Source organism: Syngnathoides biaculeatus, chromosome 20 (genome assembly GCF_019802595.1).
Source record: "Syngnathoides biaculeatus isolate LvHL_M chromosome 20, ASM1980259v1, whole genome shotgun sequence".
In the NCBI taxonomy this organism is placed as follows: Eukaryota; Metazoa; Chordata; class Actinopteri; order Syngnathiformes; family Syngnathidae; genus Syngnathoides; species Syngnathoides biaculeatus.
Window position 1 is genome coordinate 14065674 of NC_084659.1, and position 22933 is coordinate 14088606.

A 22933-nucleotide genomic window follows, 5' to 3' on the forward strand; every position below is an offset into this window, starting at 1 on the left:
TTTCCTGAGACGTGGTTTCCATGGCAACAGGTCGCCGCGCAGGCCGTTCGGGGCAGCGCGGTGCCAAGAGGAAGAAGGGGGAGGGACGGGATGTGAAAAAGGGATGAGGAAAATGATGATGGTGGTGATTTGGGGGGGGCATAGCAAGCAGGCTATTAATAGTGCCGATCAGGAACCAGGTGCAGAACACGGCGGTCGTGCGTCCAGACTCGTGTTTGAGTATTTCTTTAGACTGAATATTGTTCGTTCGCAGCTCATTTACCGAGGAATTTTTATATCTGCAAAATACAGTTTGCACGATTGCAGGCACTACATTTCGAGTTATGATTTCCCGACGCTGGCCTTTCGCACCAGACGCAAAGCGAACTTTGGCCTTGTGAGTTGATGGCGGTATTGGCATCGGTTTCGGCATGCGCGAGTGTCGGCTTGTCGATCTCACCTTTGACCTCTCCGTCTCCGTCAGGCATCGCCTCGATGACAGTGCCCGTGTACATCGCCGAGGCCTCGCCGCCTCACCTGCGGGGTCAGCTGGTGACAGTCAACACCCTCTTCATTACCGGCGGGCAGTTCACCGCCAGCCTCGTGGACGGCGCCTTCAGCTACCTGCAGCGCGACGGATGGAGGTCAGAACTGCTCTGGTGACAAATGACGCTTGGAGTCCCCCCTCTGAATCCCAGATAGTCGTGGAGCATATATGATACATGATATTATCATCCCATGATATCAAATGCCAGACGATCTCACTCAGGCTCAAACTCAAATGTCAAAATATCCGCGAGCAGATCTATGAGATCGCTGCGTCGGCACATTTGGACCGTACGGTCCACGCTCTCGTATCTGATGTTTTATCCCCCTCCCCTCCCCGCCTCTTTCCTCGCGTCGCAATAAAATCCCATCTCGAGTGTTTCCGCGCGGAGTTGTGAAATGTCAAAGCAGATAAAGACCGTTTGTTCTTCAGGTGATAGAATTCTAGAATTATGAATTCGAGCAAAGCTCTCCTTGAGTCCTTTGTACCGAAATGGAAGCGCGCCTTCCAATTAGTCCCCCGTCCCTTCTCTTCTTCTTCCACGTCCGCTAATTTTGGATTTCCAAGGAGCTCTTTTGTCGGAACATGTTGAACTCTGATTGTGGGCTTAAGTGGCCACAAAGAGCTTTATCGAGCAATTTTCCTCTCGCTATAATCACGCAGCGGATCAGCTTTGTGTGTGTGTTGGGGCTGGGTGTGGGTCTGTCTTGTCTAGACTGCAAATTGTTGCTTTGTCATTTGGATTTGACGGGTTTTTGGGACGAGCGACAGTACAAACGGCGTGTTTCGGCCTCTCCAGGTATATGCTGGGCCTGTCGGTTGTCCCCGCTGTGCTCCAGTTTGTGGGCTTCCTCTTCCTGCCCGAGAGCCCTCGCTGGCTGATCCAGCGCGGGCTGACCCAGAAGGCCCGGCGCGTCCTCAGCCAGATCCGAGGCAACCAGAATATCGACGAGGAGTACGACGGCATCAAGAACAGCATCGAGGAGGAGGAGAAGGACGGCGGAGGAGGTGAGACGAGCGCCGCGGGGACGCAAGTCGCGTGTCGCGTCGCGTCGGCTTCCGTTCTGTGATTCTCGAAGTGTGCTCCACGTGGGCTCCCTCTAAGTCAGCTTTCTCTAGATCCACAAAGACACAATGTAGCTCCTTCTGACCTTCTCTGTACTTTTCCACAAGCATCCTCAAGGCAAATAACGCATCTGTGGTACTCTTTCTAGGCATGAAACCATACTCTTGCCAGCAGATACTTACTTCTGTCCTTTGTCTAGCCTCCACTACTCTTTCCCATAACTTCATTGTGTGGCTCATCATCTTTATTCTTCTGTCGTTTCCACAGCTCTGAACATCGCCTTTGTTCTAGCACACTTTTCCTCCATTCTTCTGGCGTCTTCTCTCCCGCTAGTATTCTAAGTATCAAGTTATCATTTCTGACGTGACAATTGGAAATTTTTGTACGGATCTTAACAAGAATCACAGAAGTCGACACGATTGATTTGCCATCGCCGGGCACGTAAAATCACGTGGCGGGATGGATCTGATCCCCAGGCCTTGGGTTTGACACCTCTACTCCAATTGATACATGTAACTCACTGCCGATATACTGCACAGTTGTATTTTAACTTTTTTACACATCCAACCATTATCTTCATGGAAATTAGTGCAAAACTAAAGATTGGAACGCATACTTAATAAATCCAGGTGCAGTCTGTGCGTATTCCAAGGGAAAACGCACACAACACGTGTTCCTTCTCAGCCAAAGAAACATTCTTCTCACGTCTCTGGAGAAGGCAGTCAAACCAGCAGCCTTACAAACATTAACGTGCACAGTAATGTAGCTCTTAAATCAAGGGTTTTTTTTGTTTTTATTGGGAAAAAAACTCATTTCAGTGAGGGATTGTTAAAGCTCTAAGACGGTGATGTTTTTTTTTCTCCTTTTCTTCCGTCTCGACTTCCGCTGCTTTCTTCGACATCTGTTTGGCGTCGCACTGAACAATTACACAATTCAACAAAAGAAACGGAAAAAAACGGACACCACATTTCGCACAATTTCGAAGTTCGGTGTTGTTCTTCCCAAGAAAAATAGCTTCTTGTCGTTTGTTATTATCAGCACGAGTGGGAAGTTGTTGACATCTGACTCGCAGGTTAATTGTGCATGAACGTGGGCGCAGTTCCGCGGTGAGGATTTTATTTTCCCCCACCTTGCATGAATTCGACAATAACATGTGAATATTTTGAAGCACAGTGGTCGGTAATCCAGCAATCATACTTTTACTGAGTTATACTTATCCCGAGCTCGCGCACACACACAAACACGTCCGCATCCCCCGGTGCTGCGACCAGCCACCGAAGAGAGGCGAGGGAATCACTTTCATCCCGGATCTAATCAACCTTGACAAGTGAGAACGCCACGTGTCAGCCAGGAGTGCCATCCAAACGTTCCCCCGAGGGGTGGGGGAGGCGCCGCGCGGCCCGCAGTGAAGAGGAACCTTCATTACGCTAGCCGACAACACACACACGGGGAAAACACACTCCGGGTTGCAAGTGTGATCTGAGCCTGTACTCAGCTGGTTGTTTCTCATTTCGCCAGCCCCCTCCCCGCAGTTTCCATCGGTACTATCAGGTTGAGGCCTGCTGTTAACTGCGCCATGGTTTTCCCCGTTTCGATACAATCTGTTAATATTTGTTTGCTTGGGACGGATTTAGCCGTGCCTGTAATTTGCATGACTGTAAGAGGAAACAAAGACTTTTGTTTTTGTCACTTGGTCGATCGTGTGCGTTTCCGCTTTAACGCCAGGAGCCATTAAAGCGAAGCAATTACAATGCAAAGTACGAGGATTCCAGGCTACAACTATTTCGGTACTCTAATTTGCTGCTTTAATTTCCTACTTTTTTTTTATACTTCTCTCATTGAGCTTTAAGGCCCTTTAAAATCCTTTTTTTGCATGAATGAAGTTTACGTCCATAATGTCCTTACGTTAACCTCAAAACTGAGATTAAAGTAACACATCCTGTTATATGGGAAAATATTATATTTTAAGTTTAGTCTAATGCTTGGTGATGCAAGCTAAATGTTCTATTGGTGCTTGTGCACATTATTGTATCATAAATGTGTTGAAATTGAAAATAATGAACCAGAGCCTGTTCCTCCATTATGGCTTCAAGAAGATGCGAATGCCATCAATACAGCATAGTACTGAACAATGGCTTGATTTTTATGAATGTTTTTAATTACTTCCTGTACTTTTTGTTCATTAACGCTGCTTGTTCTGTGCCATTGTTCAGATAATTCCGACAGGAAAAGAGTTCTCATCACAAAAGCCCGCAATTAACCTTTGCCACTGAGGCGTTCAGCCTAAAATCCTCCGACGTGATTGGCCAAAAGACTCCACTTATGGAAAAAGTAAGTGCGGCCAGGCGTGTTCCCGCCGTGCTCCGCTGCTGACATGCCTGTTACCATGGGAACCAGACTTCCTAGATCCTCATCTGAGATGATTCAAAGCACGCACTGCCCTCTGATCCTTGTCTCTCCGCGACACACACACGCAAACTTCACAAATACTACAGCGGGGTGTAAAAATCCGTCAGGTCACCAATGTGATTATGTCACGTTGGGGATTTTAGTACCGTAATTCCCGGCCTACCGAGCGCGGCGCTAGCGTTAAACTCTTTCTGTGTACCAAGGCTTATAACCAGGTCCGCTAAAACTAGCGCCGCGCTAACGATAGGGCTAGCGTCACCGCATAAACCGCAGGGTTGAAAGCGTGTGAATAAAGTCGCGGCTTGTAGGCGGGAAATTACGCTAATCGTTTTGCTCCATGAAGATAGCAGAAGGAAAAAAAGATCTGAGCGGTCACTTCATTTTCTTGAACGAAGCAGGCGGATTGTTGTTGAGGATGACTTGTTGGATAGTGAAGGAGAGAGATTTGGGGGGGAGCTGGAGGGAGGGGTCATGCGCGGCATCGGTCCAATTACTATGGTGGCATCGATCGCCGTCACTCGTCTTGTGAAACTTGATAGTTCACTGGACTGAACTCGTTCCTTTTTGTGGCAGGGTGTGTTCGTTGTGCTCGGAACGCGGAGCTGACTCACATGTATTCAGCCCCCTCCCCCTCCCAAAAGGGACATGACTGCACAGAGACAGATGGGAAGAGTGTGTCCATTGATCTGTAGCTGTAAAATAATATTTGACTTTCAGGAAGATCACATATCGAAGGCCGTACAGTGCCGTTGTCCTGGTTGAACGTTTTCGGGATGGATCTGGACCCAAAGGCGGGGAAGATCCAAGGCGGGGGAGCAAGAGTGATCTTAAAAAATTTATTCATTGACAAAAACCCAAACAAAATATGTGGTACAATCAAAATTCATTCCATTATTACACACCTAGCAAACAAAACACTTTGTGACAAAAGTAACGTGCATAACCCTAATTATACCCCAAACTATAATCCCAATACACTTAAATATTATTTCAAAATTCATTTTACAATGTCACAATACCCTTCAAAATAAATGGCTTACAAATGATTTGATTGGGTGGGGGACGTTCAAAAGATTGGCTTGTATCTTGCCACATGGCAACCTGGAAAAAATACTTTTTTATTTCCCTATAAATCACTTTATCAAGTCTTAAATGTACTCTCATTTATAAATTTATGATGGAAAAATCGATGGCCACCAAATTTGAAATTTGGAATTGCTTATAAATTCCACAAAACTGCAGTGATGTTTTTATTCCTTTGTCACAACAAGGTCACTTTTGATATATATATATATATTTTTTTTTTTTTTTTTTTTTTTTCTGTTGATAGCAACATGACGCAAACACACTCCAGATCCTCATATGCTTTGGCGAGTTTTGCAGTCTCCCTCCGCTGGAGTTTCTACTTCTCTCAGTGCCTATTAATAATTCACAGTGTTTGAGCATTTTTATGAAACTCCAGTGTGGGCCCCGGGCCTGTTTAAATCCACATAGACGCGATAATGAGACCGCAGCTGCTCTCCGCTTTGGGGGCGACGCTACGCAGGGACTTCCCGCTGGGGTATTTGTAATGAATAAGCACCTTCTCAATGGAAATCGTTTTTGCGCAGGGAAGCGGTGTGCGAGATGTGGAAACTGCCCGTTTGATATTTTTAAACAAGCGCGTCTGGCTCACAGTTGCGAGGTTCTGGATTTATTTGTGAGTTCGGTGCTTGTCCTCTGAGTTCATTTAGCTCAAAGTGGTCTCATCTGAATGCCTTATTTTTGTACGGTTTAATTTCCCACTGAATGCGCGTGCCAGTGTTTCATTGGAACCATAACGAACCCAAACAAGCTTCCACAAGTGCACCGCCTGCGCGGGGACGGACGCTCCGATTGCTAAAAACGGGTCGAGTTTGCAAAGCGGCGGGGAGGACGAGAAAACAAGGACTCCCGACTGGGAAGTCATCACGCTTGCTACGTCAGGGAAGAGTGCAAAACCAGGATGGCTGGAGAGAGAGGAGGGAATTGGAGTAATTGGATTACAGTTCGAGGTGCGAAGAAGCCAAATTTGAATGCTCCGGGTGAATCTTTTGTCCAGTGCACGATTGCAGCCACCCAGCGTCAACGGCCTATTCATTATCGTTGAAGAAAAACATTGATCCTTTCTATATTAGCAGGCACTTCGGGGTGCTCAGCGTTCATTATTGTATTGTCGAGTAAAATCGATGGGCCCAAGACGCACCGAGGAGTGTATGGTTGGTGGGGGGTGGGGACATTGCAAGCCAATTGTATTCAAAGTGGCTACATCCTGTTGTTGATGGCTTGCCTGCTCTGCTATTTTAAGCCATTAATTGGACTATTAACACTTTCAAATAGCCTTTTAACACTCATAATTGGGTTTTCGCAACTTTTGGGAAGCTTCAGAAGTTCATCAATGCAGTGCTGCTGCATAGGGATCATTCGACTCTTGTATTTAATGTTAGGAAGTGTGGTGGTGTACCTTATAAACATTCCAGTTGGTGTAAACACAACCAAAATACCATAATTCCCGGCCTACAGAGCGCACCTGGTTACAAGCCTCACCGAGTACATTTGTAAAGGAAATACCATTTGGTGCATACATACGCCGGAGCGGCGTAAAAGCCGCAAGTGCGCACATTGAAACCCGCATTGAAACACGAGGTATTTACAAAGAAACACGGTACACAGAGGGATTAAGGCTAGCGCTGCACTAACGCTTTGAACACCTGTCTATCAGCTAGAATTCTGACCCTCAAAGACCTGTTAGTCCACCTTAAAACTCCACCTCCACTCCATGTATTATCCTGAATCAGTCTTTGGCGGGGAGCTGAAACTCTGTGTTTCTCAGCGACAGCCCAAAAAGTTGTCTGATCGAGAGAAGGGGGCCAAAATTCCTCTTGCAGTGTGCGCAAAGCTGGTGAACAACTACAGGGAACGTTTGACCTCTGTAATTGCAAACAAAGACTACTGTATATAATATTAACATTGGTTTTCTCAGGTGTTCAAATACTTATTTGCAGCTGTATTACACAAAAAAAATCTTACTTTGTGATTTCTGAATTTTTCTTTTTAGATGATCTCTCTCACAGTGGAGGTGAACCTACGATGACAATTTCAGACCCCCTCCATGATTTCAAAGCGGGAGAACTTGCAATATAGCAGGGTGTTCAAATACTTATTTGCTTCACTGTATGTTGGTGTCAGGAGAGCGTGCATGGATGAAGGAATGTTGAGCAGGCCAACCAATCGCACCTTCTAATGAGTATTTCTGTCTGCAATATTGTACTTCCAGATTGGAGTAATGAATTTCTACCTGTTTTATAGTCGCCTGGTTCATAAATATTGAAACCATCTATATTCAGATCGAGTTTTGACACCCGCACTTGACTGTGTGCGAGTATGAGCGGAGACAAGAAGGAATAATTGGGAGGGAAGTACAGGAGAGCGACAGGTCGCCTGCAGGGGTTTCTGCGCTTTGATTGCTGCAGTTTTCTGTCAGGTGCGAGGTCCTCCTGTGCTTTGATTGCACATCGAAAAGAATCCGCGACAAACGAACGACGCTTTAACGTCCAAATACGAGGTTCAGCTCCCTCTCCGCTTCCGTCGTCATTAGCATGCAGCAGACGCAAACACCTGACAGGTTGAACGCGCGCTTTAATTGGCTGCGGGGGGGTTCCTGAAAGCAGCTCGGAAAAGAGCAGGGATAATTGGGCACGCCGTGGGGTGAATGTTGTAGTAAGTCGCACGTCTTAATCTGTTACTTTTAAGAAAGTTACCGTGGCAAACAACAAAAGTGAAGTCAACCGAGTCCTAGTAATACTTGTGTTCATCAGGTCAGAGGTCAAGCAGATTTGAGAGTCCTCCACCTCTGGTTAAAGGTGCAGTCGGGGAATTATGGAAACCATGGTAACCGATGTAAAGCCAGCTATGACGTCACGTTCGAAGCACTTTGGTGTTGTTGTGGAAATTATTGGACAACCCGTCACGCAATTGAGGCATCGAGGGGAAGCTGCATCGTTACGTAAAAAATGTCAATATCATGCAATTATTTCAGCCCCATTCGGGGCTTTGCTGTTTTTTTTATTTCTCCACGTTTTCTCCCCCCCCACCACACCCAGTTGCTTACAATATCTCGTGATCGAATTACGGCAGGGTGGCGCTCATCTGAGGAAATTACGCTTTATGTACTGATAAAGCCTGTTTATGAAGTAAACGAAGCACACTTCTTCATGGGATGGCTCTCTTTCAGGAGTTCACCCCGGCGGTTGGAAATCTTGCTATCCTCCTCGGCTAATCCGATTAGGGCTGGTTTCTCTGAAAGTCAAGGTTTAGCGCCTGGCCCCACGAACGCATCGCTTCCTCTGTTTTGGCCGTCCGCTGTCAGGGCACGTCTTCATATGGTGCCGTATTGTTCATAAATAAATAAAAATGCTATAGCAGGCTCGTGGGAAATATTTACAGCATTTCCGTGCAATGTTTTTACGACCATTGGGCAATCACGCTGATTTATGGATGTAATGTTCCGATAACGTCCATGCGAATGTTTTATACGGGGGTGACTGTGTTCTTTCATGGCATCGGAGAAAAGCGGCTTTCAAGTTGCTTTCAGCATTTCTCAGCGAAAAGCAATCAAAGGCGACGCTTTCCCCAAGAGTCTGTGTGCAAGTGCGCCGCCGAGTGAGTCTGGGCTTTCCTTTGCTTAAAGGTCCACTGTCATGAAATGCATAATTTTTTAGTATGTTTTTTCATGAAAAAACAGCAGTCGGTAAGGACGCAGCCGTTTTTTTTTTTTCACCACACAACATGATTTTGACGTGTATGTATTTTTGTAACTCCAGCCATGAAAATCCTCTCGATGGATTTGTTTTCAAGAATAAGCAGGAAGTAACGTACAGGGTAGTAGAGCACTCAAGCGGTCTCGTATGTTTGAACTAGTTTTACCTGCTGGAAGGTAGCTTGTTGTTCCTTCATGTTAGCCAAAATGCCGGCTCGTATGGCTGGATATTGCTTGGGAGGATGGATTCGCTCTTCATACTTTTCCAAAAGACCCGGTTCGTCGTGAAAAATTGATTGTACAGGTGCAAAAGACGAGAACTTTATGGGTACCAAAGGACAGGTAGGTGTGTATACAGCTACTAAAAAAAAATAATAGTTAGGGGGTGCGTAATCCGTAAATCGTGATCCGTGGTCGGCGGACGCGGCGCAGCTGGGGTGGCTCATCGCAGCACCGGGCCGCAGTAGTTCATCTCCGCCGCAGAGGCGGATCGGATGGGGAGGCGGTTTGGCTGCGGCGGCGTTCGTGGGCGCTGTTGTTTTTATCACCGTCGCACGGAGGTGGATCAGACGGGGAGGCTGTTCAGCCGCGGTGTTGTCGCCGCTTGCGGGTTGTGTTGTTTTTATCACCAACACGTGGAGGTGGATCAGGTGAGGAGGAGGTATGGCTGCATGCGGTGTGGCTGTGATCCGCATATCATCTAAAATATGTATTTTTCATTACAATATGTATTTTAGAATATTTATAGTGTCCGCCGCAGAGACGCAGTCCTCCTCCACACAACTTTTATTCTCCGAGTCTGCCAGACTGCCAGGCGGGAAGAGCTGACACCTGCTTCGATAAGCGCCCACCTGGAAAAGCGCCACAAAACGCAACTTGGTCGGACAGCAATCAGCACCACGGACAGCTCACCGAGCCAAACCTTGCAATTTTTCATGTATTATCTTCAATTATCCTCATTTGATCAGCGCACATCTATTATCCGCTGTGTTCAATGCGCTTTGAATTGCTTTAATTGAGTTTTTTCTTCTGTTATTTATTTATTTCACCATCTGAGTCGTGCTGGAACAGCTTTAGAATCCCGCAGCGTATTCAAAACTAATAACGCAGCGCACGCTGGAAGCTTATCTAGTCTCAGCCGTGTTTTTTAGGTGTGTGTGTGTGTGGTGTGTTTTTTTAGGTGAATTTAGAACAAAAATGAGTGCACAATAATGAATCAAGCCACCTCTTCATTTCCTTACAAAGGAATTTTATTGTGCTGGTTTGACACGTGTAGACGGCCCCGTGATTTGGCGCATGCTGACCTACCCCCCAACGCGGCGAGCACTCCTCGTGGGCTGCGGCCTCCAGATGTTCCAGCAGCTCTCCGGAATCAACACAGTCATGTGAGTACGCCCGACTCGAACCCGCGTTGAGCTTATTTGAGCGTCTGTAAGGCGTTGCCGGCCCGAGCGCTAAATACACAACAAATAGCGGAGCATTTCTTCAAACTTGAAGTTTAATCGGAACACAACAAATATTTCTCTTTGTGTATTCAACCAAATCAAATAACTGAAGTCTGCTAGCTTAACGCTAGCTCTCAATGCAATGCACCATAATCAGGCTGATGAAACTAGCATCAACGTTGCAGTATTTGTAGCGCTTACTTCGGGAACGGATATTTGAACACAAATGCTGCATTCTTATGTCCAACAAAGTGGACAACGATGAACATAATCACCTTTCATTTTATGAGTTTGCTTAACTTTTACTTTATTACAAAGTAATAACAATGCCGCGAGATGTTGTTTGGTGACACTTCTTTTTTTTAAACCACTCTCTGCCTCAGATTTAAAAAAAAAAAATAATAAGAACAATGAGAACATGCCACGGTGCCTTTTGGCATCTCTATTCTTCCCATTCTGTCATGAACCAACGGTACAGGTGCCGACGCATATGCAGGACTTCGAGGCAGAGGCATAATGTGATTCATTCTGGAAACTGTAGCAGTCGGACAAGGCAGAGGCACAGAAACGCTGGACTAGGTGGGATCCAACAAATATAGATAGAGCAAGGTCCGATGACTCTGGGTCAAACTCACAAACTCAACAGGACCGGATCAAACAAAAGGGCACAGAATCGCTGTGACTAGTTTTACTCTGACTGACGAGTAGAAGCGGAGAGTTCCACAGGCAGTGAATGCAACTCGCTAACACGAGGCAACAAACTGGCAAATGCTAGTGACAAAAACTCCAATATAAATGCCCGTCTAATTCCAGTCTGAATGTGAAACAGGTGTCACCGTCCGGAGCAGTGGCCTGGCCACAAAGTCTTGCTCATGACACATTCACCCCAAACACAATGTGACAGATGCACATAGTTTAGTGGCGCGCTATTAAATCACAAAGCATTTCATAACGCATCGTCCGCCTTCTGGGTTTTTTTTTTTTTTTTTTTGGACTTCCCTGTTTTGTTCTCGTTAGCTTTCCATCTGCGTCTGTCTCGCTGCCCCTTTCGAGATGAACTATATTACCAGGCTCTGTAAACAATCTGTGGATATGTGCTGTTGCCTGGCAACCATCAGAGCAAAGGCAATAGGCTAAGTGTGTGCGCGCTCATACTATTTTTTTTTTTCCTTCTTTTTACACACGCGTGTGTGCGATTCACGTTGCGGATTGTTGCTTCGGCGTGTGTGTGTGTGGTGTGTGTGTGTGTGTGTGTGTGGTGTGTGTGTGTGTGTTGTGTGTGTGTGTGTGTGACTGAAATAAATACTTGCAAAATAAAATCTGGCTGACAGGTCAGCTGAGGAGAATTCAGCCTGTGGTTTAAGCAAAGTGACACATTGGACCTGGCATTTATCTTCATTTGGTGTCCTCACTTGGGAACAGCAACCTTGACTCGGGGCTCAAGCTTTTTTTTTTATTTTATTATTATTTTTTCATTTTATTATAATTGAGTGAGTCAGGCACATGAAATTCGAGGGGAGGCTGAGAGGGAAAATGGACAACTGGTTTGTCATCATCAACTTTCCCAAATGAGATCTTCGCTTTCCTCCTTGCAGATGACAATCAGATCCACTATCTCCACAGTCCCATCTACTCCCTAAATTGGGAGGTGGGGGGGTGGGGGATAAAGGGCTTTGTTTCATCTGACTGTATGTGGAATAATGTGAGTGAAATAATAATCTCCTCCCGCTGTTTATTATTCACCATCTTGCAATATCGCATTTTTTAAGGAACCGCTGCATTTTCACAGCGTACGGTAGGAGTTTTTTGAGTGAAGTGTCATCGCTCACTCATTTATATATTGCAAAAATGGTTGAATTATTGAAATGGAAATTCAGGTGGTTTGGATTAACAATGTATCCAATAGGCCATGTCATATGTACAGTACCTTGACAATGTGATGTTAAGCCTCTCTTATTTAATGTTTTTTTTTGAGAAGATTACGAATTTTCATGGGCGGCGTCATTTTGGCGAGTCACATGACCTACGTGCGTGGGTGTGATGTAACAGGCACGGCAACAAAGGCTCGCTAACGTTGGGGAAACAATTGTAGCCAGCGCTGATTTCTCGGATTTATCCTCATCTGATGTATAGCAGTATCGGTTGATCAGGAAGACGGAGGAATACGTCCATACAGACTTGAACTTGTGGCTGTAAATAATGTTGAATATTCAGATGGTTCTTCGGACGGGAATGACGCGGAGTCTGACAAGCGAGCTCCGACGAGTGGCAGGGCTGCGAGCGAGCTCCTGCGAGAGACTGGCCGCGAGCGAGTTCTAGGGAGCGAGCTCCGGGAGCGACCAGCCGCAAGCGAGCTCCGACGAGCGGCGGGGCCGCGAGCGGGGCCGCGAGCGAGCTCCGACGAGCGGCGGGGCCGCGAGCGAGCTCTGGTGAGCGAGTTCTAGTTTATTGGCGGGGCGAAAGACCAGCCGCGAGCGAGTTCCGGCGAGCAAACTCCAACGAGCGGCGGAGCCGCTAGTGAGCCGCTGGTAGCAAGCTCCCATTCGCTGTGGGGCCGCGAGCGAGCTCCAGCTCGCTTGTCAAACTCTGCGTCATTCCCATCCGAAGAACCATCTGAATATTAAACATTATTTACAGCCGCAGGTTCAAATCTGTATGGACATATTCCTCCGTCTTCCAGATCAATTGATACTGCTATTTCTTCATTAGATGAGGATAAATCTGAGAAATCAGCGCCGCCCACAAGTGTTTCCCCAACTTTAGCGAGCCTTTGTTCCCACGCCTATTATGTCCAACCTGCGCACGTTGGCCACGTGACTCGCCAAATTGGCGGCGCCCATGAAAATTCTGAATTGCAGATAAAATTCTTCTCAAAAAAACATTAAATAAAAGAGGATTAACATCACATTGTCAAGGTACAGTACATATGACATGACCGATTGGATACATTGTTAATCCAAACTGAATGGGCAAACTTAATTTCCCTTTAATGATGTAGGCCTGTATGTGGAGACGGAAAAAATAGGTGCAGTTTATATATTTATTTATTTAGTTATTTTTTTTTAAATTGTGTTTCAGTAGGTTTGAATGTGTTTGACAAGTGTGGGAAGGACAAAACTGGACCTTAAAAGTCTCTCTATAATGGATTTTTACATTTGTCCTTGGCCTCTGCGATATAGAATCATTTCAAAATTGGAAATGCGGTGGACAGCTTTAGAATCTTAAATCAGTTCTGGCACCGAGGGCGGCAGCCTCAAAGATTTCATTTCAAATTGTGTTGCCTGAGTAAGAAGTCAAAAATGTCTTTTGGTGTCATCTGTACGACACTCCGGATGTACTACGCTTTTAAATCTACGTGGTTAGCGAGCAAATTTATACCAATGTGATCCTGAACGGCGCCCAAGCCCTTGTCTGACTTTGCGTTGTTTCCAATTTGCGAGACGCCGAAATGCGACATTTTAATTGGCTCGCCGGCGACATTTAGCAGCTTTCGATGTCTGACATGTCACAGTTTGGGCTCTGATGTGTGTGTGTGCAGTTTGTTGGGGACAATGTGGCCTCACAGATGGTTCCAAAAGACAAATGTCATGTTGGAAATGTCACAAAACAAAACTGGGGGAAAAAAATGCATGTCAGAAATTCCAGGATTGTTGTCTTATTGTTCCCCTCAAAACGCCCAAAAATTCTTCACGTTTGTTTACAAGTGTCCAAAGGCCGCGAAATCTTCCCCTCGCCGTTGTCCTGTGTAACCCAAAACATGCAAGTTTAATGAAGAATGTCCCCGTTAGCACGCTAATTACACGCACGAGCGCCTTACGCACGTCCACACGCGCCACTCTCATGATGTCATTAATGAAGCTGCACGTTTCCGATTTTCAAGTGCTCGAATGCGCAGAATGCAAATGTTCCACTCGAGTGACTGTGGGGTGAGGCGGACTCGTTTTGCACTCCTGTTTAGTAACACCACGAGCAACCTTTTTGGACATTTACAGTAAAGAAAATAAGTATTTGAACGCCCTGGTATATTGCAATTTCTCCAACTTAGAAATCATAGAGGGGTCTGAAATTTTCATCGTAAGGTAATATAAAAAGAAACATCCAGAAATCACAATGTATGATTTTTTTCACGATTTATTTGTGTGATACAGCTGCAAATAAGTATTTGAACACCTATCTATCAGCAAGAATTCTGGCCCTCAAAGAGTGTTTGGAGGAAGACGAATGATGAGTTCCGTCCCAAGAACACCATCCCTACTGTGAAACATGGGGTTGCAAGCATCATGCTTTGGGGGTGTTTTTCTGCACATGGGACAGGACGGCTGCACTGTATTATGACCGCGGCCATGTAATGTGAGATTTTGGGGAAGAACATTGAAGATGGGTCACGGCTGGGTCTTTCAACACGACAATGACCCGAAGCACACAGCCAGGAAAACCAAGGAGTGGCTCCGTTAGAAGCATATCAAGGTCCTGGCGTGGCCTACCCTGTCTCCAGACATAAACCCTATAGAAAATCTTTGGAGGGATCTGAAACTCCGTGTTTCTCAGCGACAGCCCAGAAACCTGTCTGATCTCGAGAAGATATGTGTGGAGGAGTGGTCCAAAATCCCTCCCGCAGTGTGTCCAAACCTGTTGAACAACTACAGCAAACGTTTGACCTCTGTAATAGCAAACAAAGGTCACAGTATCAAATATTAACATTGGTTTTCTGAGGATTTTTCTTTTTAGATTATCTCTCTCACAGTGGACATGCACCTACGATATATGAAAATTTCAGACCCCTCCATGATTTCTCAGTGGGAGAAATTGCAATATAGCAGGGTGTTCAAATACTTATTTTCTTCACTGTACCAGGAGTGGGACCAAACAATAATATATGTATTTTTTTGACTAATTCGTGTCAGTCAAATCCTGGCATTTACCTTGTGAATCAAATCACTCCCAATTACCGTTGATTTTAATTGAATTTGAATGCTAATTCGGGCAGAGAAATTGCACCATCAGTTTCCTCGTTTGCGTTTTTTTTATCTGAGAGGTTGCCGATATATGCGGATTTGTGACAGTATTGTGCGTGCATTCCAAAAAAAAGAAAAAAAGGGGGTCACTTCCCAATATTCACCTCCGTCGTGTATGCCCACCTTTTGTGGCGGGGGTGAGGGTGGGGTGGGAGGCAACACAATTTCCTGTCCATTTATTTTCCATTTTCTTTTGACACCTTCATCCATTATGCACTCCTTTCTTTCCAATCCAATGGGGACAATTTACGCGTTCTGTTCTGAAAGCGACTGCGTGTCCTGCAGCTAATGCTTAAAATTGACTGCCCTTGATGTCTCTTTTGTCATTTTTTTTTTTCTTCTAAAAGAAGCAGACATCAGTTTTCAGTTGGGAAGGGGGGGGGGCCGGGGGAGTGTTCAGGCACAGGTGGTGGAGATGCGACTGCGCAGTTATAAATGATCCCAAAAACAAGGTGATGGCATCTTCTCACTTCCCCGTCTGACACTTTATCCGCTCAGCCTCACCTTTCCATCTCAATATCCAGTCGCTCCCGTCTGCGACCTGCCGTCTCCTCCCGGCCTTCTCAGCTCCGTCTTTGTTTTTGTCGCTTTTCGCGCGGGCGGGCAAAAGAAGACGTCTTCTAGACCAGGGTCGCCACCTCCTGTTTTTTTTTTTTTTTTTCTCGATTTCCGATTCAGGTTTCAGAGCTTTTTTTTTTTTTTTTTTTTTTTTTGACACGTCGGCGAGCGCCGCGTTGACGGAAACGTGCGAGGATCTTTCGCACGGGTCGTGACTGAGTTGTGTTGAGGAAATCAATAATGTAGTCGTCCTGGCCTGCGGTCACAATTTGATATTCCATAATTTCCTGCGCTAATGTATCGTAACGTGGTCACCTGATGCCAACAAGGCAGTCTGTAAAAGCGATTCTGATTCACTAAATCTTGAGCAGATTCATAAAAATGTACACCTCAAAATGGTGCCAAATCTGTGCTTATATGACAGTAATAATTGGTGTCAAGGAAGTATTTTGGAAATGGTGCATAATCTGCGAGCAATTTATTTTTTACATTACAGGATCATTTTGAAATTATATTATATTCTCCTGGGGGCACGGTGGCTCAGCCGGAAAGCGTTGGCCAAACAGTTCCGAGGTCCTGGGTTCGATGCCGGACCCGCCTGTGTGGATTTTGCATGTCCGAATGACCAAACATGACCAAAGATGCATTATTTGGAGTGAATAAATAATACTTGGTGGCACGGTGGGTCAGCGGGAAAGCATTGGCCTCACAGTTCTGAGGTCCTGGGTTCACCCGCCTGTGTGGAGTTTGGACGTTCTCCCCGTGCCTGCGTGGGTTTTCTCCGGGCATGCCGGTTTCCTCCCACATCCCAAAAACATATACTAATTGGACACTAAATTGCGGCTGTCTCTCTCGATTTGCCTTGCGATTGGCTAGCAACCAGTTCAGGGTGTACCCCACCTCCTGCCCCTTGACTGCTGGGATAGGCTCCGGCACTCCCCGCGACCCTCGTGAGGATAAGCAGCAAAGGAAATTAATGTATTATATCCTCGTAATCTGCGTTTGCATGTATCTCGCAGGTACTACAGCGCCACCATCCTGCAGATGTCGGGCGTGCGGGACGACCGGCTCGCCATCTGGCTGGCGGGACTCACCACCCTCACCAACTTCCTGTTCACGCTCCTGGGGGTGTGGCTGGTGGAAAGGGTGGGCCGGCGGAGGCTGACCCTGGGCAGCATCGTAGGTAAAACTGATCCTTTTTTTTTTTGTAGTTTGATGATCTTTTTGCGCAATGGGCGCGGTGAGGTACAGTTAATGGTTCTCGGGTTTCTTTATCACGCAGGGACGTGTCTCGGCTTGTGCCTGCTGGCCGTGGGCTTCCTGCTGTCGGCCCGGCACAGCCCCCCTGTCACCTTCCACCCGTTGGACCCTTCCATGGCCAACTCGACCTGCCTTAAGTATCAGTGAGTTGCATCGACTAACCCCAAAAATGAACCTGACGTCTTTTTAATATCAAGTGTGTTGAAGCCGACTAGCGTAATTGTCGCCCTCAGTGTAATACTTTCATATTACTGATCGTGGTTGGCACTCGCCAAAGCCCCTTAAAGGTCCACTGTCATGAAATGCAAGATTTTTAGTATGTTATTAATCAAAAAACGGCAGCCGGTACAGACCCATCCGTTTTTTCACCGCACAACATGATTTCGACGCATATGGCTTTTTCTCACTCCCGCCATGAAAATCCTCTCGAGTGATTTGTTTCCGAGAAGAAGCGGGAAGTGACGTGCAGGGCTGTAGCGCACTCAAGCGTTCTCGTCTGTTTATACTGGTTTTACCTGCTAGAAGGTAGCTCCTTGTTCCTTCGTGTTAGCCAAAACGCCGGCTCGTTGTAATGCTGGATATTGTTCGAACACTTGGGAGGATGGATTTGCTCTTAATACTTTTCCAAAAGATCCGGTTCGTCGTGAAAAATGAATTGCACGGGTGCAAAGGACGAGAGCTTCATGGGTTCCAAATGACAGGTCTGTATACAGCTACTAAAAAAACAATACTTGGTGAGAGGAGGGCGTAATCCGTAAATCAGGGGTGCTAAATGTGTTGATGTGCGCATCGGAAGGCTTCCATGCAGCAGCTGCTGAAAGACGGCCTCCGCAGGCCTTGTGGATTCGCACCGGCCTTGTCGACAAGGCTGAGCCAGCCACCGGCCTTGTCAACACGGCTTCGGCCGGGGTGGCTCGTCGCGGCGCCGGGCCGCGAACGCTCATCTCCGCTGCAGAAGTGGATCGGACGGTTTGGCTTGGTCGTGATCCGCATATCATCTAATATGGCTCGAAACGATTGGTTAATATTCCCCCGGTCACTTCACTCGGTTTTTAGATGTTCTCTTCTTGAAAAAGAACTTCTGTGTCTGAAGGGGCGTGTCCCATAGTAGGGGCCACAGCGTGTTTTCAATGGCAGCGTTGTTTTTATCACCGCCGCGCGGAGGTGGATCGGTCGGGGAGGTGGTTTGGCCGTGATCCGCATATCATCTAAATATGGCTCGAAACGATTGCCCCGGTCACTTCACTTGGTTGTGAGATGTCCTCTTTTGCGAAAAAAGCTTCCCTGCCTGAAGGGCCGTGTCCCATATTAGGGGCCACAGCTTGTTTTCAGTGGTGATGTCACGGGCAGTAGATGCAGCCAATATGGCGACCACTTGGACGTTGAATGAGACTTCCGCAACTTTGCGCATGGATGATGTGCTCTCCTCTCATATTTATTTTTTCATATAGGTATTGAAGTGATTAATGTTATATGTAGTTTCCATTACAATATCTATTTTAGAATGTTTCTAGGGATGACACTTGGGCTTTAAAAACCGGGAGAAATTGTCGGTCTGTGTTGTTGTCGTGTTGCCAGTCAGGGTGCGACTGCGTTTCGCGTCGCTTGTAGCAAAGTGAACTCTGTGATGGTGCGGCGGCGTCGGAGAAGCACTCTCCTCTTTAATTGGCCGCCGTCTTCATCTTTGTGTGTGGACGCGATGGTGCTGCGGTAAGTCCATTAGGTGTTGTTGTCGTGATGAAAGCGCTTTTCTGCTCGGGGGGCTTCAATTTGGGCCTGAGTGGAAATAAATTGGAGCCAAAAAAAGGGTTTCTGATACCTTTTCGCGTGTGTGTTTCTCTCCGCTGTTGCTGTTTTTAAAGGTTATAATTGGTGGGTGGGGGGGTTGTTCCCTACTGTTTCAGGCTGTGCGAGGGGTGCATGCTGGACCCCGCCTGCGGCTTCTGCTACCGCGAGAACGGCTCGGCGCTGCTCACTTCCTCCTGCGTGCCGGTCAATCGGGCCTCCGCTGAGCAGGCGGCGTGGGGCAGGTGAGTCACGGGATGCGGGTGTAGATGTGACACCCGGTGGGGGGCGGTGGTACTCTTAAGATATATACTATAAATACCCACTCTATGTGCTTGCTATTAGGTGTTCGAATTCCAGCCATATGAGAGCGCACACTTACTGGGCCTACAACTACTGCCCCACCTCCTTCTCATGGCTCGTCTTACTGGGACTGATGTTCTACTTGGCTGCGTTCGCGCCCGGTAATACAATCACGCACACAAAAACTGAAATAAGCCACAGCGAATGCTTTTCGGATCGACGATGACGTGTTTTCGCTCCAGGAATGGGTCCCATGCCGTGGACCATCAATTCTGAAATCTACCCGTTGTGGGCGAGGAGCACGGGCAACGCGTGCGCAGCCGGCGTCAATTGGACTTTCAACGTCCTGGTATCGCTCACCTTCCTCCACTTGGCCCAGTACTTCACCTATTACGGTCAGCTCCTTTTTTTAAAATAAAAAAAAAAAACAAACAAACAAATTGCTTTTATTAATATTAATCGACTTTTTGACTGATGAAAATTTCTGTGACGACAGGAAAATGCATACAAGTACCGTAATTCCTGGCCTACAGGGCGCACCTGATTATAACCCTCACCCAGTACATTTGTAAAGGAAATAACATTTGGTACATACATACAGTGGAGAAAATAAGTATTTGAACACCCTGCTATATTGCAAGTTCTCCCACTTAGAAATCATGGAGGGTTCTGAAATTTTTATCGGAGCTGCATGTCCACTTTATTTGTGTGCTACAGCTGCAAATAAGTATTTGAACACCTGAGAAAACCAATGTTAATATTTGGTACAGCAGCCTTTGTTTACAGAGGTCAAACGTATCCTGTAGTTGTTCACCAGGTTTGCACACACTGGGGGGGTATTTTGGCCCACTCCTCCACACAGATCTTCTCTAGATCAGACAGGTGTCCCTCCAAAGATTTTCTATTGGGTTTAGGTCTGGAGACTGGCTAGGCCACGCCAGAACCTTGATATGCTTCTTACAGAGCCACTCCTTGGCTCTCAGACATACAAACAAACATACCGGTAAACGTCACTTCCTCGGCACATATATTTCACCAGTCGCTCTCTTACTTTTTCCACTCAAGTGCCCCCTTTTGCGGCCGTTAGAAAAAATGCACAAATTGGCCGCATCACCGCATAAGCCGCAGGGTTGAAAGCGTGTGAAAAAAGTCATGGCTGAGAGACTGGAAATTACGGTAGGTGACAACTGTGATTTCAGACGGTCTTTGAACGCAACGTGAACCTGTAGCCATTGTGATAGAGCACATGAATAAACAAGCAATCGTCATTTGGAATCAAATATTTGATCTAGCGTAGCAAGTGGTCACGATATTGCGTGTCGTGCGGTCTACGTCGGTGATGATCACGACTCTGCGTTTTTTTTTTTAATTACTCCCGGAACTGTCATCGGGCTATCGGCGGCGGGCAGAAGAATAGAGATTGCATCTCCGTCTCATTGGATTTCTGTCAGTGTGTTCAGTGCAGACGCTGAGAAGTATTTTACTGTCTTGTCTATTGAGTTTCCCTCGGGTTGTTTTTTTTTTTTTTTGGGAGGGGGAGTATTTGCGTGTGCAAAGATGGTGGCGGGGGGGTTAAAAGGCGTCAGTCGTGACGTTTTGCTCTCTTTTGTTTTGTCGTCCCCTCCCTGCAGGGGCGTTCTTCCTCTACTCCGCCATGGCCTTCCTGGGCTTCGTCTTCGTCTACGGCTGCCTCCCCGAGACAAAAGCCCGCCGTCTCGAGGAGATCGAGGCGCTCTTCGAGAACCGACTGTGCTCGTGCGGCGCGTCCGACTCGGACGAGGGGCGGCAGGTGGAATACATCCGGGTCAAGGGGTCAAACTACCACCTGTCGGACAACGACGCGTCCGACGTGGATTAGACGCCCGGCGGTTGTGTCCGGGCGCCCTCAATTTGTTTTAACTTTGAGCCTCCGGTTGACCTCGTGAATGTTTTGAGTCCACGGCAAATTTCAAAGTTCACCTCGGACAAATAGTCGGCGCAATTGGCCCCCCATCGAAGGATAACGTAAATCTTGGACGCATTCGGATTCGTCCCTTAGCTCAGGGGTGGGCGAAGGGTGGCCTGCAACAGTCATCATTAGTTAATTAAGCATCATTAAATGATCAGAAATGTAATTTTTTCACCTTGTCTCCGAAGAATACATTTGAAAAAATCTATTGTGACCCTCACAAGCACAAGTGTTTTCCCACTCCTGATGAATCTGTCGTTTTAACGAGCAGGCAGCCACTAATTTGACAGAAAGGATGTCGCATCGCAGCTTTCATTGTCCTTTTGTTTCGAGGAACTCACAGCTTCTATTTTTACAGAGATGTGATAGTGAGAGTGGGCAGCTGAAAATGACAAAACTAGTAGCAGTGAACATGCTGCTCCCACCCCCAAACCCCCCCCCCCCAACCCCACCACCGGTAAGGAACTAATTTCTTCTCTTTGGTGTCGTTTCATTTGCCTGGAACGGCAGCAGGCAGTAGAACTTCATTTCCGAGTGAAGTAGTTCCTCCGACATCGAACATAATCGTTGTGCCTGCGTGTCGTGACGATGCCTCATGGACGGCCTCAGTCTAGAAGTTGTGTAAGATCCGTATGTTTTATTCATTTTTTTTTTACTTTTGCATTTCAGTTGTGATTTTTATTTCCCGTCTTCCACCACTGCCTTACGTAGAAATCGATCAAATTCACATGATTCTCGTGGCATAATGATCAGTGGATAGAATTTGGCCTATTCTATTGCAAAGGTGTAGAAGCACACCACTGATCTAAAAAAAAAAAAAAAAAATGACTGGATAGCGCATACATATCTAGCAGTGTGATTGGTTGACACCATCTTGGTACTCCCAAAATGCAAGGAGGACATGGTTTACAGGTTGCATTATGGCAGAGTTTTTCTCAAAATTTGGCATGTAGAATTAAAACCGGTCGTGTGAGCTTGACATTTTTTCAGTTCTGGTAACATGAAGGATTTTTTTTATTCGATTCGGTAAGCCAAAAAAAGGCGAAGTGCGAAGGAAAGACGTATAACGCCGTGACGCACATGAAACCTTGCGTATTTCCTCGGACCCGATTTCCGTGACATGATAAGTTTTCCCAAAATACGCTGTGAAGCACTATCATCATAACATAGCAAAAAAACTAAGCATGTTTTGTCTGAAAAACATTAAATTTTAAATCAATCAGTTCAACATATTTTTGGAAATAAGGACTCTCAATGGGAAAATACATGCTAAACGTTCATTTGTTGTCTCTGCGACGTCCTATTTCAGACAGAAAATTTAAACTTGTCAAATTCAATTTGCATGGTTCGGGGTCAAAAATTTCACACAAAATGTGTTTTCTTGCTTATCCACTGATGAAGTTTGGGAAAATATTTACGTCGCTTTGTCGCAAAAAACTGTCGGCCTATAAAGTTGAACAAAAACCCCAAACAAAACTTTGTTTAAGTGAATTAAGATCATCAGAAAAAAAATTAAAAATCCTTTCCAAACAAACTTTAACAGTGTCAATGTAAATATTTCTAATTTGCCTGCGGAATGTTTTCTCACAGCCATGTGTTAATCGCTGTCGCTGCACAGGTCAGTGTGGTTGTTTTGGGAGTATCAAGATGGCGGATGGCGACTTCAGTTTGGTGGCCAGTGAGCCATCCAGTCTTTTTTTTTTTTTAGATCAGCGGTGAGAGCACAGCTATTTATATGGCTAACTCGATGTGCTTATCGATTAAAAGACCTCTGCATCATTACTCAATTCCAATGTATTGCACATAAACATGAACTTAGTGTACCTAACTACATGATTGAA

At 46.2% G+C, this 22933-nt stretch overlaps 1 protein-coding gene across 3 annotated transcripts in view; it reads left to right on the top strand.

Moving 5' to 3' along the window:
• Nucleotides 1-22451, top strand: part of LOC133494001 (proton myo-inositol cotransporter-like) — a 30972-nt gene extending 8521 nt beyond the window's left edge. For all 3 annotated transcript variants that reach the window (XM_061808022.1, XM_061808021.1, XM_061808023.1), the window contains 9 exons: nucleotides 464-623; nucleotides 1326-1534; nucleotides 10055-10163; nucleotides 16816-16979; nucleotides 17079-17199; nucleotides 18961-19086; nucleotides 19187-19305; nucleotides 19387-19539; nucleotides 20776-22451. In XM_061808022.1, coding sequence (XP_061664006.1) covers nucleotides 464-623; nucleotides 1326-1534; nucleotides 10055-10163; nucleotides 16816-16979; nucleotides 17079-17199; nucleotides 18961-19086; nucleotides 19187-19305; nucleotides 19387-19539; nucleotides 20776-21002 — 1388 coding nt within the window. In that variant the 3' untranslated portion in view covers nucleotides 21003-22451. The remainder of the gene's footprint in view (nucleotides 1-463; nucleotides 624-1325; nucleotides 1535-10054; nucleotides 10164-16815; nucleotides 16980-17078; nucleotides 17200-18960; nucleotides 19087-19186; nucleotides 19306-19386; nucleotides 19540-20775) is intronic.
• Nucleotides 22452-22933: the final 482 nt, after the last annotated feature.